General features: G+C 33.2%; 2 protein-coding genes across 3 annotated transcripts; one reads left to right on the top strand and one right to left on the bottom strand.

The window, feature by feature from the left end:
- The first annotated feature begins 3736 nt into the window (after positions 1-3736).
- Positions 3737-8602, top strand: LOC109798746 (uncharacterized). 2 transcript variants are annotated; one of them, XM_020359129.3, is made up of 12 exons: positions 3737-3895; positions 4909-5022; positions 5688-5798; positions 6074-6136; positions 6265-6378; positions 6469-6618; positions 6731-6808; positions 6902-7123; positions 7209-7295; positions 7849-7968; positions 8167-8259; positions 8346-8602. In XM_020359129.3, exons 1-12 carry the CDS (start codon positions 3758-3760, stop codon positions 8403-8405), a joined length of 1350 nt encoding a protein of 449 aa, XP_020214718.1. In that variant the 5' UTR covers positions 3737-3757; the 3' UTR covers positions 8406-8602. The 2 variants fall into 2 exon arrangements, 1 of the variants encoding a protein (XP_020214718.1); XR_002239813.3 differs by lacking the exons at positions 8167-8259; positions 8346-8602 and adding an exon at positions 7441-7685.
- A 1375-nt stretch (positions 8603-9977) lies between these two features.
- LOC109798978 (proteasome subunit alpha type-6) lies at positions 9978-17526 on the bottom strand. The gene is made up of 9 exons (XM_020359439.3): positions 17319-17526; positions 15431-15525; positions 15264-15345; positions 14500-14596; positions 13453-13511; positions 13207-13289; positions 11805-11900; positions 10951-11010; positions 9978-10303 (listed from the first exon to the last, which is right to left on the bottom strand). The coding sequence occupies exons 1-9, from the start codon at positions 17392-17394 to the stop codon at positions 10211-10213; spliced, it is 741 nt and encodes a 246-aa protein (XP_020215028.1). The 5' UTR covers positions 17395-17526; the 3' UTR covers positions 9978-10210.
- Between the last annotated feature and the right edge of the window lie 293 nt (positions 17527-17819).

The raw sequence follows: 17819 nt of genomic DNA, 5'->3' as shown, positions 1-17819 counted from the left end.
ATCGGAGACGGGGATGAATATTCAGATTTTATCCCTAACGAGTATCGAGAACGATTTAAATTCGCGAGGATGAGGACGGGGAACATAAAACTCACCCCACCTTGCCGCGTTGTGATGCCTAATCCCCACATTAGGTGATTTTTTCCACTCCACACTTTCATCCAATGAGCCAAACCTTTGGACTCCATTAATACCACATTACACACCTTGCTTCACGCACCCCCTAACTCCAACAACTCACCTAATCAAGCCTTATGCGTGACAACTAGCTTGCACGCTTGTTGTGTAGAGTGTTATCCTTCACTGAGTGTCCCTCATCCACCTCTGCTTACTCTTGCATTGTGCACGTCATACCCTCAAAAAATTTCCCATCATATCTTGGTACGTTAGATCTTGGCAAGGTATATACAAATACATCTCAGCCCCTCCTCCCAAGCCTAATCCATGTGACTCCACCCCATTAATTATCACATCTTTTTTCCCATTTACCATATGCATCACCCACTATTGGATGTCCATTTTTCACTTAAAATGCAATATGGATAATTTATTCCATGCTTAATTGATGTGTGCTTGAAATTATTTCAAAACCTTGAGGACAAGGTTCAATATGGGCTCATCGATAATGTTAAAATGAGTCTAATGAGACCCAAAAGTACCCTAAATTAAAGTTGTTGAAAGAATATATCGACTGGAGTTAAATGTTTTATTTTATTTCTTTTTAAATAATAGGATGCTTACACACGGATAATTATTATTCATTGATTGGAATAAATTTAACTCTATATAAATATATTCCTCTTTGAAAATTATCAATGAATGCAAAATCTAAATATTTCTATTGCAATCTATCTTCTTCATAACTTTAATGATAGTTATAGGATATTTTATAGTATTATAACCTTAACTTCCTATCAATAGGTGCTTTCATTCATCTTACTCCACCTCCTATGGAAGACCACCTCAGAGTCATCTCTAATACATTGGATGTATTGTAAAAGAAGCTTGCCTATCAACAACAATAAGAAGATTCACAATACTTTATGCTTTAGCAAAATATACATAATATGTTTGTCTTGATGAAGCAACTTCCCCTTTCCACTCCACCAACCCCTCTTTTTCCGACTTCCCTCAGCACTCTTCCAAATTTTCCACAAACTTTTTCCCTCATTAATACCACTAAAAACCTTGTTGTCTCCTCTTTATCATACTCCACCATTTTGTAACCGAATAACCCCACCCCCACGGACTTTTTAGCCATCTCATTCTACCCCACTATGTGATAGCCTCAACTTCACTCTTCCTTCACTTCCCATAGGCATAGCAACACCAACAGATATTCACAACCAAGGGCGGATCCAGGTTGAGAGTAGTGGGGGCACTTGCCCCCACTTCTATTTCAGACATACATTTTTTTTATTTTAAAAAATAATATTTTAAAAAATAAAAATAATATTTTAATAAAATAAATATATATTTAAATTATTATATGAATAAAATATAAATTTGTAGAAAAGATTTATTTATTTGATGTCTGTTAAATTTTTTGAAGAAAATTAATTCTCTTATGTGGTAAAAAATACTCCTTAATAACGAATTAATTTTCTTAAAAGATTTAATTATAATATATATATATATATATTAATACTCACATATATAATGTAATATATTAAAAAAATCAATTTTTAATAAAATAAAATTTACAGTATGCATGTTTACCTTTTGTGTTTTTTATTTATTGTATATATTGATTAAAAAAATTAAAATAAAAAAAATTAAAAGATTTATGTTCATTCTATTTAGAATTGTTATTATAAAATATAAAATAAATTATCATCTAAAAATACGTATTAGATATTAAAAACATGTTTACATCATAAATAAATTAAACTTAATTTTTATAAAATTTAACATATTTATTTTATATTTTTAATAGTGTTGAATTATTATAAAGTAGGTCTTGAGAATTGTAGTTCTAACAAAAAATTTAAAAAATATCTATGATAGATAAATAAGTCATACTTAAGATATATATTTTTTTAAAACATTAGGTTCAAACCTATTAAGTTATAATAAAATTTAGTCTAACCTAATTTATTTTCATATTTACTTGTAATCGTAAATATAAAAAATTGTAAAAAATAATTATGATAATATATTTATGCTTTTAAAAATTATATATATAAAAATTTTAATATTACAAATATATAAATAAATATTACCCCCACTATATAAAATTTCTGGATCCGTCACTGTTCACGGCCACACTTTCGATGCTATGGCATACAATACATGTAACCTTACCTCAATATCCACTACACCTTCCACCAAACTAGTTGTTGGCATTCCTATGACCATTTCAAAGATATACAATAGCCCATTAGCCAACCATACCACCCCTTTGATCATAACTTAATCCATGGGCTTTTAAATTTTTTCCCTAACACTAGATTTAGAGTTGCCTATACTTGTGGCCTTCTACTACCAAAATCTATTTTTTCCTTTTATTACCCATCAACAATCTTCATCTTTAGTAGCAAGCATAAAATGCGCATTTCTTCAATTATCTACAAATCTTGAGGATGAGGTTTTACATGGGCACGTCAGGAATGTAAGGATGGACTTTAAGTCCAAAAGAAATAAAATCAAATTGTTGAAAGATTATCTTGGATGGGCTTAGAATATTAAGTATATTATTGTATTTAATTTTAATGTTATTTTATATTTTCTAAAATAAGATGATAACATTTGTATGGTCATCCTTATTAATTATTAGATTATAAAGATGTATTCTTTAATCTTTGAATACATGAATGAAATATATGAATATTTCTATTGTGGTGAATATTGGAATAAGTGGTAAATATTTAAATAGTACACATAAGTTCCTAATTTTGAAACTAGTTATTGTCTCTATAACTTTTACAGATAAAAGAATTAAAAAATTAAAATAATACAAATTTTATTTCCCGAAATTGTAACTAAACTTTAAGAATTTTAGGAGTAAAATACACTAAATTCATTCTAAAACTGTATACCGCTAAAAAAATAAAAAAGACTTAAATATATATTAAATTAATTTAAATTCAGAGTATATGTTTTTTATCTCTTAAATTTAAAATATGTGTTTCTTGTCTTTAAAATATTAGATTTATTATTTTGATTCTACTCTATTTGTCACTATTAATTATGGTATTAGTGATTAAAAATAATATTTTTAAAATTATAAAGATTAAAATGATAAAATTTTAAAAATTAAAATAATATTTTTTATATATTTTTTTAAGAATTAGATTCACAAATTTTAAATATATATATATATATATATATATATATATATATCTCAAAATTTGAAGAATATAATACTTTCGGACATAAAAAATTTGAAGAGAATGAAAGAAAATATGTGAGAATTAATTTGATAGGAAATAGCGTATAACTTATAATTACTTAATAAAATAAAATCAAGTGAAAAAAATTAAAATTAAATTTTATATAACTAAATTTTTATATAAAAATATAATATTTAAATAATTATATTTTTATTCTTTATTAATTAATTATTTAAACAATAATATATGATTAGTCTTATACAAATATTTTTAAAAAAAAATTCACACAAATTCATCATAGAAAAAAAAAATTAAATTCTCATAACTCCCATCATAATTTTGTTTCACAAATTCATTTAAATCATCTATTCTAACCACACATATTTCTTTTTAATTTCTTGCTTACTATATCACCTCACTCACGCATGAAGTGTTGCAGTGTAAGCAGCGCAGTTTCTGCTTATCCTATTGGAACTTCCCCTCCCATGGCTACTTCACCTCTCTCCGTTCCCCTCAATGTTATCAACACTCATCGTTCCATTGCCAACCCCTTCGTCCCAGAGGTACTGTATCAAACCCATAACCTTATTTTCTCACTCTACCATGTGTTACTTCTAAGCATCAAAATTGTTATAAAAAAATAAAAATTGTCACTTTTGAAACCCAGAACCATGTTTTATCACTGAAGCATTGGGTCGCTTGGGAAGCATTAGAAACTGTAGAAACAGGGGGAAAATTACTTTTTTTTTCCTTGAGAGCGACTGGGCGAGAAAAGATTGTATTTTTGTTTGTTTTCGTTTTCTGTTAGTTTGAATTGAAATATATGAATTGATGATATCTGGTTGGTCTTTGAGGTGTTTAAGAAAATGTTTGGAGGAAAGAGAACATCGAATTAGGGTCTGCTTCTGGTTGAATACCTTTTTTTTTTATTTCATTTCAAAGATTGGTTTTGGGGTTTACTTTATATGTTGGGGATGTGAAAGAGATGAAAATTAAAGCTGGTTCTACAGAATTGTGATTTTCACAGGTTTGTTTATGAAAATGTAAAAGTATGATCGAGCTGGATATGCAAAACTACTTGGTTCAGTTTTTTTTTTTTTTTAAGTTCACCATGTCATGTCATTGGTGCAATGTATGAGCAGATGACTACTGTCAGAGAACTTTTTTGACTATTTACAGTAAGGTCTCTCTCTTAACTACGTCTTTTTAATTCATGAGTCTCGAATTCAAAACTTTAAGGAATTTAAGCATAGTTCTAGTTGGACCAACAACTTGTTGTTTAGGCGAAATATACCTTTGAATTTGATTTTTTTTTCTTTGACATAAAGGGCATATAGCATATGATTTGATTTTGATTTCATTCCTCAAAATATTTCTTTTCTTTTTTTCCTGAATTTTGGAGATTATCTTCTGGTTTGCATTACGCTAGTTAGAGTATTAGGGAGCTTTACTTTTTTTTTCTTGGAAAAAAAAAATCTGATGTGGAAGTGGTGTCTGATTCAGATGCTGAAAGTGAAAATGCTTATGGATTAGGAAGAACAGTAATGGTAAATGGCTTCCTTTTATTGCAGTTCAGGTTGTAAAAGCAGTGGATGCCTTGCATTTTGAATTCAGGGCTGTGGATAATTTGGTTGCATGCAATACCACCCGTGTCCTTAAAGCTTTCCAGAATGCACGAGTTGGATCTCATGTAAGCATGCCCTTTAATTTAGATAACCTGTTTGCAAATGTACTATGATATTCTTGGATTAATAATCATTTGATATCATGTCCTTGGGTTTAAGGCTAATAAATGTTATTGTTAACTGTTTTGATTGTAGTTGGTAGAGATGTCTTTTAAGCAATTGGGCTGATATTAATGCCTTTATATGTTTTGACACTTTTAGCAAAAGGATAGCTATTATAGGAATTACGAACCCAAAAACTTAAGACTTGACTAGGGAGAACCTAAAGCTGCCCATTAAATCTTGATCAGAAAGCATTCATTACATCAAAAGCTACCTTTAAGATACTTGTCCTAAGATTTCAGGCACAGAGTTGACATACAGTCATAATTGAATTGTAATCCCTGAGATGCAGAAAAATTGTAGTTCTTTACACTAATATGTGGCAGAGACCTAGGAAATGAAACACCATCCTTCCCCTGCAACCATAAAAGATAAAAAATTCTTTGAAAGTGAAAGATTTATCTTCAAATTCATTATCACATCTGTGGTACCATGGTTGATCACTAATGTCTTTGTTTGATGTAAATTACTATTCTGTCTGTAAGCCTTGGTAATTAATACAGTCAAGCAGTCAAACATACAATTTCCGTGTTTTGGGGGTTAATATGCATATTCCTAATGATATCAGCACTTTGGCGGTTGCACTGGTTATGGTCATGATGAAGCTGGGGGTCGTGGGGCTCTTGATCAGGCTTTTGCAGAAATTGTTGGGGCTGAGTCAGCTATCGTTCGTCCACAGGTTCTTAGTTTTCCATGTGTTCTTTTTATACTATACTACTATACTTCTTAGTTCTTGCGAAAGATGAGCCTTGGTACAATGCCAAGGCTATTGCCTAGTATGATCTGGGGATCATGGGTTCAAATCCAAGAAATAGCCTCATTGCTTATGGGTATAAAATTGCATACAGCAACCCTCCCTAGACCCTACTAGGTTGGAGCCTTGTGCTCTAGGCCACTTTTTTCTACTTCTTGGTTCTTGAAGGTGTTAAGTTATAATCTTGCATCATTCAACAGTTCTTTTCAGGTACTCATGCTATCACATGTGCTTTATTTGCTCTCCTGAGGCCAGGGGATGAGGTAACATATTGTTTTGACATTCTCTGCTTTTCATTATTTGTTATCTGTTTACCTTTATAGCCTATAGTTAAAGAATATTTCTGTTGAATTTGTAACTGGAATAAGGTTTAGACTAATACAGCTGTCAGCTTTTGGCAGTTGCTGGTGCTCCCTATGACACGCTAGAGGAAGTAATTGGGAAAAGGGACTCCGGTGGGCTGGGTTCCCTCCAAGATTTTGGGGTGAAGTACCGAGAAGTTCCGGTATGATACTACTTAGTAATGGTGTAATAAATTATTTTTTGGCTGTAATTGATTTGTCTGCTTTCTGACCCTTGGATTGTTCCCCTCCAGCTTGCTGAGGATGGTGGACTCGACTGGAATGCACTGATGAGTGCTGTCAAACCAAAAACAAAATGTGCGCTCATACAGCGGTCATGTGGTTACTCGTGGCGCCGCAGTTTGAGTGTTAATGACATAGGAAGGGCAATAAAAATAATCAAGGTGAGGCTCTTAAATAAGTATATGGTAGAGATAGCACCTTAGCTATTCTCCTGTGACCTTTATGCACATGGCAATTTTGCCCTATGACATGCCCTTAAATAAATGCATACAGATGCAAAATCCCAGCTGCTCAGTCATGGTGGACAATTGCTATGGTGAATTTGTTGAGAACATTGAACCTCCCATGGTGGTATGTGATATTGTGACACATTTGTATTGCTTTATTCCAAGGATGTGTAGTATTACAAAGGATGCGTAGTTTTACATTTACGTTGCTGGGCAGGGTGCAGATTTGATTGCAGGCAGCTTGATCAAGAATCCTGGTGGAACGATTGCACCATGTGGTGGATACGTTGCCGGGAAGCAAAAATGGGTTGAAGCAGCTGCAGCCCGTCTTTCTGCTCCAGGACTTGGTGTGGATTGTGGTTCTACCCCTGGTGATATCATGCGAGCCTTTTTCCAGGGATTATTTCTTTCACCTCAAATGGTTGGGGAAGCTGTCAAGGTACTGGATTCATCACTTTAATAGTAGAGATTGTGGTTTCTTGCTTGTATCTTACAATGAGACAATTCTGCATTTTCTGTGTAAGGGCTCCTTCCTGATTGCTGAAGTTTTGGCATCTAAAGGCTATAAAGTGCAGCCACTCCCCCGTGTCCCCCGATCTGATACGGTTCAGGTTTTCTTACAGGATTATCTCTGTTTCCTTTTCTAAATGAAATATGTTTCCTGCATTATTAGTAAATTTGTGTTGCTGGTGGAGAAGTTGTCGAATCAGACAGTTTGGTTTTGTTTGAATAAACTTTCTAATTAGTACTTTATAGGAGAAGAAAATGCGAATGCAAAATGAATCCAACTTGTCTCATATGTTAAAATCAACTTGGTGCATGCTTGGTTACACATCCAAAATCCATAGTCCAAGACCAAATCACGTCAATGATGCCAAAGCTATTTCTAGTAGCTTTCATTTTGGACGTGGAAAACAACGCCAATAACACATGACCAAACATGCACTTATACACTTTAACTTCTGGAGAAGTTAAATCAAGGAACTTCTAAAATCGTCACGGTGCGTAAATTGATTTTAACTTATAAGAGAAGTTAGTTTCATTTTACTTTCTCATTTTATCAGTTTATCCAAATAGAAACTGAGTCATCAAGGAATCTCTTTCAAATTACATAAGATGATAACTATTTAGATGAAAAATAAAGTTAATCTTCAATGTCTATAGGCTGTCCAGCTTGGAAGTCGCGACCGTCTCCTAGCTTTCTGCGAGGCTGTTCAGAGAAGCTCTCCAGTAGGCTCATATACCAAACCAATTGCGGGTACGACTCCTGGATATGCATCAGAGGTCGGTTCATATTTATCTTCACAATCTACGTGCAAATTTATTATGATCTGTTTGGATACAGTTCAGTAGAGAAGTTTTCAAAAATTCTTTTAGACTTGTACCCAAATATGCCTTATGTTTTACCAGTTTTGGACCTTTTAGGATGTTTGTTACTTTGCTATCTTAACAGATATTAATAACTCTTTCATATCATCTCAGGTGATTTTTGCTGATGGAACCTTCATAGATGGGAGTACTAGTGAGCTTTCATGTGATGGACCTCTTAGAGAGCCATTTGCTGTATTTTGCCAGGTATGGGCTATTTGTATCATGCAATACTACATATGATTTTCTCTTGCACTCTTTTTTGCGATCTTAATTTTGTATTCCAAATGCAGGGTGGCACCCATTGGACTCAATGGGGACTAGTCCTAGGAGAAGTTTTGAAATCTTTATGATGGAATATGATTTTGAATCGGTAAGCTTATACAAAATATCATTCAGTGACATTCAGAGGATCACACGATTCAGATCAGTACAATTGTACAAATACGATGATACACTACACGAATTGTTTGTGCATAACTAGATCACTGTTATTGCAGAAGGGAACACTCACTATACTTATATATATAACTGATAGAATTGCTAGCTAGCGTGGGGACGTTGGTATATTGGCCGTTGGATTTACATACTAAAAAGTTAGGAGCTACAACAATTTTAAAGGTATTAACCAACTTTTACAGTGTGAAGGGAATGTTAAATTAATCTTCTTAAACAGAAAATATGTCAAGGGTCCACTCCTTCCAGCAAGTCACATTGCTAGCCGAACTCTTCCCCTCCTTTCGTAATTGTTCTCCATGACCTTACTAATGTCGATGAGCTCGTAATCCACAGTTGAGTTGTTTTCTTTGAGAATGTAACTTGGCCAAAGGAGAGGACCTCAGACACAACCACATTGATCTTCTTTTTTTAAATATTAATCCAAAATTTACTTTCAGTAATAGTAAAAGTTAGTTAATACCCTTAAAATGTAGCCATTAATTTTTTAATGTGTAAATTTAATGTAAGATATTTCCTTTTCACCGCGGAAGATATGTCAACTCTCCCTATACTAGCCTCGATCGGGACTATAAAGGGGGCATTAGTATATCCCTGGGAAAATAGTAATTGTCGTTGGATTTACAGATTAAAAAAATTAGTATTTACGATTTTAACCAACTTTTACCTTTAATTAATATTTAGAATAATATCCACATGGTTGTTTTCACTCGTAGTGGAACTCTTCTACTCAATATCTTTAAATTGTAGCTATTGATTTTTTAATTTTTAAATACAACGAACGATACTACTACTTTTCCACCGTCGAGGATATGTCGTAACCCTCACTAACCTCACAGTAATATGAGAGACTTCATCATGTCTCCTCCGTGAGAAAGTAGATTTTCTCTATTTAAGTTTGTTTCTTCTCAATCAATGGATAATATTTTTCTCTTATTTTTGTTTTCTTTTACTCTTTCAATTTTAAACCTCAAGTTCGTTTTATTATTTTTTTTTCTTTTACTCTTCTTTAACGTTCGCCCTCACCTAGGGTGAGGTGCAAACATGCGACAAAGCCAACAAAACCTCAATCTCTAGCATCCAATAAGTGCGACGATACCAACAGAGTCAAAGGTGATCACGCAAGAAACCGCACGCAAAGTAAAGTTCGACATCTACAACCAGCAGAAAGCATGGTTGTGAAACCAATTGTTTGAGGGAGACAATGAGTGTGACTTTAAGAGTGCATCTTCGAAGGCAGGAGGAATGGTAAAGGGTCTTCAACAAACACGAGCTCGACAATGCAGGGTTCCTAGCAAAAACGACAACACTAAAATCGAAACCCATAGATGAAAATTTTGATATCCAATTTTGATTTGAAGCTTTTTCATTCTTTGGGTCGGTTTTGAATTTATCAAGTTGCAATAAAACGCCACCACTAGAAATAAGCGACAATGTATGATGGTCCGCAGTGGTATATTTAACCAGTATAAGTGAAAGGGGGGAAAAATCTTACCCATTGATTTTAAATTAAAAAAAAATCGCTATAAAAGACTTTCGTATGTTGACCCAAGCCTCCATCCATCTTCAACATCATTCTTGGGTAACTTACTAATCAAATATCTTGAGCAAATCAATTCAGTGAATGTGATCCCAGAAAACAAGTACATAATTTAATCTAGCATTTGAAAGCTTGAACAATTACATCCTCCTCATCAAGAACTTAGTCACGCTCACTTATTGCAGTCAAGTGCTCATCAATCTCCTCGGTGGATAAAACTCTGAATTCTGGATTATCTTTCCTCACCACTCCAACCTAGAAAATACAAAACACAACCAGTTGCACTAAATGAGAGGAAAAGAAAACGTTTGTTGGAAGGGAATAATTATAAAAAATTTAATAATCCCTGTCCTGTAAGTCTAGGCTTCAGAGCAAAGATGTCAACAAACTAATTTATGCCACTGAAAGTAATTTCCAATTTTAAAATAAAATAAAAATATATATTTCTAGAACAGATAACATTTCAATACAATCCTCCATTTTACACACCAATATTTTTGGGTTATTAATTCTCCATATTACTAAGCACTAGAAACAACAATCTACTGAAGCATGAGGGAATCGCAAATTAGATTATAGACTTTTATCCACCCATCACCTACAGGGAAAACTAATGGAAAAGAGATAGTGAAAGGAAAAACGTCGTATCCTTAGTTGCCTAAAACATGAAAACAAAAGCCAGAGGGTCGTAAACTGTAAATACTAGAAAGCATGACAAAAATGCATGACTTTCGTTTAATGAGAAAGAACAAGCAACTAGCAGACAAATCTTTAAAATTGAAGACAATTTGTTTTGCCCATTCAAGGACTAAACAAGAATCAAATTCTGTAATAATTATTTTACTGATTTCAATTAACATGGGGTCATACAAAGTTCTGTAAGATTTAAAAATGATTTTTACCTCAATCTCAGTGGCCTTAAAATCCTCCTGAAGAACTGATTGCAGGGCAGAAATGGCAGTCTGATAAAAATAAAAGGGAGATCCTGGAATTAGCTCATCAAAAGCATGATTGGATAACAGTTAATGTAAATGATTAAAAATATCATTTTCAATTACTAGTGTGCCTTAGTTACAATGTAGTATAACTTGAAGTCTCCTGAACAAAAATCAATTACAGTTAATGAGAGCACAGATAAAAAAAAACTGTCACTCACAAGAACGAAAGAAGAAAGGGCAACAAATCCTATAATACATACATGAAGGTTTAATCTAAGGCAAAGGCTAATATGCAATGCTCATGAAACCTAATGATTATGTGTAAATGTCATAACTAACGTAATAATTACAGTTCTAATGAGGATCCAAAAGTTCAGCGTTATTACATTATCTGTCTAACGTAATAATTTCAGCAAATCCAAAACAGATCATTTACAACAAATTTTACTCATTTTTTAGACTTTTCACCTTCCAGTAGAACATCACTAATCTTCGGCATCCACATACATTAAATATTTAGTCCAATAACTTTCATGCAGACTAATAATTATAAATTATAATAGCATGGTAAACATTTATCAAGTAAAACTTTTGAAAAATTGCCAGTTAAAAAAGGATCAACAGTATTCATTGTTTATCCTAAAAAGGGGGGAAACCCGATGTGTTGAAATATATCCTTGAAAGCACACTAGTTCTCAGTGACACAGCAACATAGCAGTCTTCACTTTCCATACCAACAAAAGCCAGCAATAAAATTGTCAATTTCTCATACCAGACAGATGTAACTGAGATGAGGACAAAGAATGCAAGAACATTACCTGAACCGTCTCCTCGTATGTAAATGATGGGTCATTTTTCATTTTCTTTTCCAAGAAATTAATCGCCTCTTGGTCTTTCAATCCAGCACTTGTTGCCTGAGTACATCATAACAGATTCTTAGACACTTTAGCTTCTGTCTACAAGTGCATTTAATTAATTATAAATAAATGAAGAGATGACAAATGAAGAAATGCCATTCGTTACTTTGAAACATTTACAAGGTATAAAATCAATGTACATCACAATAAATGTGAATGGCTTAGAGTGAACATCAAATATTAAAAATAAATATGCTCAGCAGATCTAACAAACCAATTGCAATACAGCTATTTTAAAAGATCACAAAATCTCTAAGCATTGACCAGAAAATATATGCATAGGTTTCTCAATGATTTTATCTTAGAAAAGTAAACAGATAAATAAGGAGGAAAAGGGAAAGTTCAGGATGAGTGAAGGCTCACAAACTTAAACATATGATTATATAATTTATAAGACAAGTACATTATAATGATGATAATTATTAGATAAATATCATAACCTCCTAACGATGAGTTGATTTATATACTTCCTTTCACCACTATTCAAGTAGTCAAACTAGAGATTCTAATCAGTCTTGGGAAAACGAAAAAATCGTAAATTGGGGAATCATAGCAGTGTAAAATTCTACAAGATTTATATAAAAAAATTGTATGTGTATATATATTTGGGAAGAGACCTACTTACTCCAAGAGTAGCTTTAGGTAAAGTTATTTCACTCAATAACTCAATTGAATTTTAACAATTCAATCCTTAAATCTAAAGATCTTAATGAATAGATTAAGTCTACAAATTTTGAAAACTATACAATACTTTGTTATACAGAAAGTATTATATAATATGCTTTATGGGGAGGAATCAAGTTACTACCAGAATAACTCTTAATAAAATTACTTCACTCAATAATTCATGACATCCATTGAATTTCAATCGTTAAATTAAAAATTCTTATTATTATCATGGCACTATTGACTAATGATAATCCCTTCCTTTCTGGGTCAAGAATAACTGTAGTTATATTACCATGACAACTTTTTAGTTTTTATTTGGTTCCTGGTTCCTCAATCAATAATATTATGATACTTCATCTTAGTAAGCTCCAAGAATACAATCTTACACCAGTAATAAAAAAATGGAACAACAATTTTCACAAGGTAAAAAGCAGCCAATCTTCCTTTGTTCATCCTCAACCCTCATTTGAATACTTATGATGACATAATTGTTTGTCTGAGATACTAAAATAGACAAAACATATAACTTGAAAAATTAGTGGAATTTAATTCATTATCATCTTATTTTACATCTTCTCACTAAATAACACCCAAAAAAATCTAACATGGAAGTGAGAGAAGATCTTCTATTTACCTTGTGACCAAAGTAATGACCAGCTGGATCACATTTGTAAAGCTGAGGTCCATATTCCTCATCAATGCCCAAAACCATAGCAACTTCACGGAAAAATGGATTCAAAATCATAGAAAGAGGAAACGACATCAATAATAAGGATATGTAATTAAATTATGAAATATTTTTATCATACAAAATAAGTTCTGTGATCTTTCAAACAGGGTGAAAACTGTTCATCTGTGAAAAGCTATGAAGAAAGCATACCTACTCCAAGTGGTCTCATATAAGCATGTTGAGTATAAACTTGTGATTTGTCGGCAATCCTGTGAGTGTAAAAGATAACAAGAGGCAGACACAAAAGATGTTATTGACAAATTGTAAAAGCCTAAGATATATCAAGACAAATAGCCTATGATAAAAGTCAAAATTACAGTCAGATTCAACAGATGAATTATTACAATACAAGAAGGTTATTGCAAACAAAGTGCATGTCATAGATCATCCTAGGAGTACATTCATGAAGCTCAGTTTAGTAACTTCACATGGGAGGTTGGTGGTTCCGTAAAAGCCTTACACAACAAGCATAGACAACACTTCTGCAATTAACTGCGTTTTCTTCTCTTGTCCATCAAACAAAACATATTAGAAACCATCTTACATAGAACCCACATTAAATTACTAACTACTTCAAAACAACATAAAATTAACAATAAACATCACTATTTAGAATGTTTGAGCTACCAGCCATATTAAACAGCATAGACCTGTTTCATAATCCTTCCAAAGATGGTAGAACTGAATCCCAATAAAAAGAAAAGACTACCCGGATATAACACACTGCATCCACATCCAGCAATGAAATTGAAAGCTAAACCATAGCAAGTTATTAAGAATTAATTCTAGTGATGCAACCTATGATGCACAAACACCTCTCTCATTCAAAGTGTTGAACACGTTTCCAATGCTGACATTTCATGACACATGTCAGGGCACTTCTAATTAGGTGTCCAATTAAAAATTAATTTTTATTGGCTTGGACACTAGAGCCGACACACCTACACATACATGTGCAATTTACAATTCAATATGGTGGCAGGAGCAACAGACAATAGAATCATCCAGTCACACCACAAATGCAGAAGCATGTTAAAACAATGTGGCTATTACCTATTGTTGTACTGTTCCAGTAAATTAAATATAGAAGTGCAGACATCATTCTTCTCCAAAAACTAATGATAATTTTAGAGCAAAATGAAACAGAATAATAACCAGCTAGTAATAGTTACAGTGGCAAAATACTGAACCACTTACCATTTAGCCAATACGTCCACTGGCATCTCATACCCATATGTAAAGCGAAACTCAGCTGCTTCATTTCTTGCTTGTTGAACCAGCGTCCTAGCATCAGCTGGAAAGAGGTATTCCAAGAGGATAAAGCAAAGGTTGAATTTGTAAACTGAGGATATTTTAGTTCTACATATATATGTAAATAAATATTCATTTTCTCTGGATGAAATCTAAACATGTGCTCATATTTCAAAGTTCATTTTACAGAAAAACAATATTAACATTGCCTCTATCTACTGAGCCTGACCATAAGTCAATTTAGCCCTAGCCACAACTTTGACAGTAACATTCAGGTCTAATATAGAACTATTTTCTCATCATAAATATTAATGATATTTCATGATACGGTTGCACGGATTTATAGAACAATATCACACCAAAAAATAAATAAGTGATTCTGAACCAGAGGTTTGGCTTGAAAACAGATCTCTTAAGCAATTTCCAACAAGTCACAATCTAGGACAATGATAATCATTCTCATATAATCACAGTCTCCTCCTTAATTTTCTCCTCACTAACCAATTGGTTAGGTTGATAATGATATCATATTTTTCAAACCTGTAATTTATATTTTAATGAGATACAATACAATGAAGAAATCATCAGTGAAATGCCACATGATTTAACTTTAACAAAAAAACAGACGTATATTTTAATTAAAAAAATGCAAATAAATTCACAAAAATCTACAACAAAGAAACTGTGAAGAGGTGCAATGAGAAATATACCAGTCATGCCAGTTGCCAATAAACCAAGGTACTTTGTGATGGGAAAGAGGTGTGAAACACTTGTCTGGTCCAAAAGCTTATCCTGCATCGAAAATCCAAACTTAAGAAGCCAGCACAAGTATTAATACAACCAAAAGAATGATCAGAGAACCAATTTTCAGCCTCACCGGAACCTTCTTCTGAGTAACGACACAGATTGAATCCTTTCCTCGGACACCAATTGATGTGATTCCAGCAGCTTTAACAGCCTTGAAAGCATACTCTGTTTCATCATGCATAAAAAATTCCATCACTCAAAACACTACAGCCTAACAAAGTAGTCAACTCATTTCCAAACAACTCACAACTGCAAGGAGAATTTCTTTTAACGTATGACACACAGTAGTGATTTATACAAATGACTATTAAAAACAGAACTCATTCAATAGATAAGGAACATATAGAAAATTATGTTTTCTGATCTCCTTTTGATAATCTAAATCTATTTTGCTAGTTTATTCCCTAGTTATGTTTAGAGAGAGAAAAGCTAGAGTCAACAATTGTTAGCAGTAGCATGTTAGCCAATTGCTGCTAAAATAAAGGAGACTAAAGTACCTCTTGTGTAGATTTACAGGTATAATATAAACTAACAACCCAAGATTGTCCATATACTTTCCTCATGTACATTTTCCTCTTATTTTCTACTTTTGTCAGAAATTGGTAGGTAGGAGAACTTAAGATTGCATTTAGAGCTAAAACCATTTATAGAATGGAGCTACTGGTATTAAGCACATTGACATGGAAAATGCAAAGCTTTAACAACATGTTCCTTCCTAGACTACTGCTAATTTGGGCAACAACTTAGCCCCACTTGAACCCCAAAGCCCTATTGGGGTGCTGGATGTTGCATTTCTATAATTGATGACTTAACAGCTGGATCATATACAGATTCTTCCCTTAATACTCAAAATTCTAAGAGGAGGAAATCTGACTAGTCCTCCTAATGGAAGATACAAATCATGAAATTTTTATGTATCTCCTTCACCAAAGTTCATTTGGTTTGGTTGAATGAGTTTAGTGTGGTGTTGTAGGCAGTTGGTAACACACCCAATGAGAGTGTACGTTGGATGAATAAGATAGAAATTTTAAGTAATTACATTCTTATAGCATGAAAAGGAAATGTTGCCTAGTTGCAAATGTTGTGGTGATGAGGATTCAGGGGGAAAATTTGATGAAACAATGTGTTGCTGGGGCAAAACATGTCAAGTCACAAGAATTTAATATTTGGACAAAATAGCTAACTGATAAAAGAGTATTCAAAAAGCTTATTAAATTAAATTAATAAACTAAATAAAGCAAGTTTTTTTACACCAATAAAGGAAGTTAAAAAAGGATAAAATAACAAACCACTAGAGTCAGTCTAGTAATAGAGATTGGGATATTATGCATCAAGTCCCAAGTTCGAACCACACTGCGACCATTGTACACCCACAATAAAAACGGATAAAATATTGCTTAATGCATCAATTAGTTAACTCTTGTAAGCTATATATCCATGAAAAAACACTTGTGATACGTTTTCTCTCTTCCTTTTCACTAAAAAAGTTAAAATTAACTAAAGCTCGTGTTTTAAAGCTATTGCAAGTTCAACATAGTTAGTGGAACAATACAACCACCACCCACAATCAAAGCAACACATCGAATTGCTAACAAAATGAACTAAGAACTAAAAACTCTGAAGTCTGAACAATCTCATTGGCAGGAAGAGTATAAAATCGATATTCTCAACCCATAATCAAACAGACAAAGTTGAATCCTTGCATAGGTTCATACTGGAACTCAAAAATCAAGCTAACGAAATCAAGAAATAAACAATTCAAAGAACAAGATTGACAGAGTAAAATTGATTAAATAGTGAACAAAACGCATGATTATAAATTGTGCAAATTGAGTTGCCTCCCTTCATCTAAGGTTGCTGATAACAAAAACGCATAAAACATTGAAACAAGAGTTATGAACAACAGTTACGCTCGGTCCCGAGAGGTTACAGTAAAAGAGGAAATTTGAGTAACGCACCGACTTGGAAAAGACGCCCCTCGGGGGAGAAAATAGTGATGTGACGATCGTATCCACCTCCACTTCCTCGACTCATTTTTCAATTAACGGCGGAGTGTGACGGCGCTTGCGGTGGTCGACGGCGGCGACGGGAGTGCGCGATGGTTTTGGAGAGTGGAGACGGTGCTTTTGGTCTTAAAAAGCGTCGATCTCAACTTCCTACTCAAGAAAGCAATGAAATTAACTTTTGGGTTTGAGATCCAGAATCAATAAAACGGGCCTAACCCATATTGGGCCCATATTGTTTCGATCGTGGCCCATGGGCTATCAAGATGAGGTGCGCTCTTTTACTTTGGCCGATGATAAACACACCTCCACTCTCGTATAAACACACCCTTTTTTTAAAAAAAAAATATATAAAATGTCTAAATTACCCTTTTAAAAAGAAAATGAAATTCCTAAATTTACACCTCCCTTCCCCGCACCCTACACTCTACACCCCTCTTCTTCCCAAAACCTCTT

The sequence above is a fragment of the Cajanus cajan genome, chromosome 8, assembly GCF_000230855.2.
Source record: "Cajanus cajan strain Asha chromosome 8, NIPB_CcT2T_4, whole genome shotgun sequence".
Lineage (NCBI taxonomy): Eukaryota > Viridiplantae > Streptophyta > Magnoliopsida > Fabales > Fabaceae > Cajanus > Cajanus cajan.
Note: the sequence above shows the minus strand (reverse complement) of the source record. Positions and strands in the feature narration are given on the sequence as shown.

Coding starts and splice junctions, on each gene's coding strand:
- LOC109798746 (XM_020359129.3), top strand. CDS start 3,758: ATGAAGTGTTGCAGTGTAAGCAGCGCAGTTTCTGCTTATCCTATTGGA. Junction 5,799..6,073: donor CAGCTATCGTTCGTCCACAG/GTTCTTAGTTTT, acceptor ATCATTCAACAG/TTCTTTTCAGGTACTCATGC. Junction 7,969..8,166: donor CTCCTGGATATGCATCAGAG/GTCGGTTCATAT, acceptor ATATCATCTCAG/GTGATTTTTGCTGATGGAAC.
- LOC109798978 (XM_020359439.3), bottom strand. CDS start 17,394: ATGAGTCGAGGAAGTGGAGGTGGATACGATCGTCACATCACTATTTTC. Junction 13,512..14,499: donor GTGGACGTATTGGCTAAATG/GTAAGTGGTTCA, acceptor TTACACTCACAG/GATTGCCGACAAATCACAAG. Junction 11,901..13,206: donor GTCATTACTTTGGTCACAAG/GTAAATAGAAGA, acceptor TGATGTACTCAG/GCAACAAGTGCTGGATTGAA.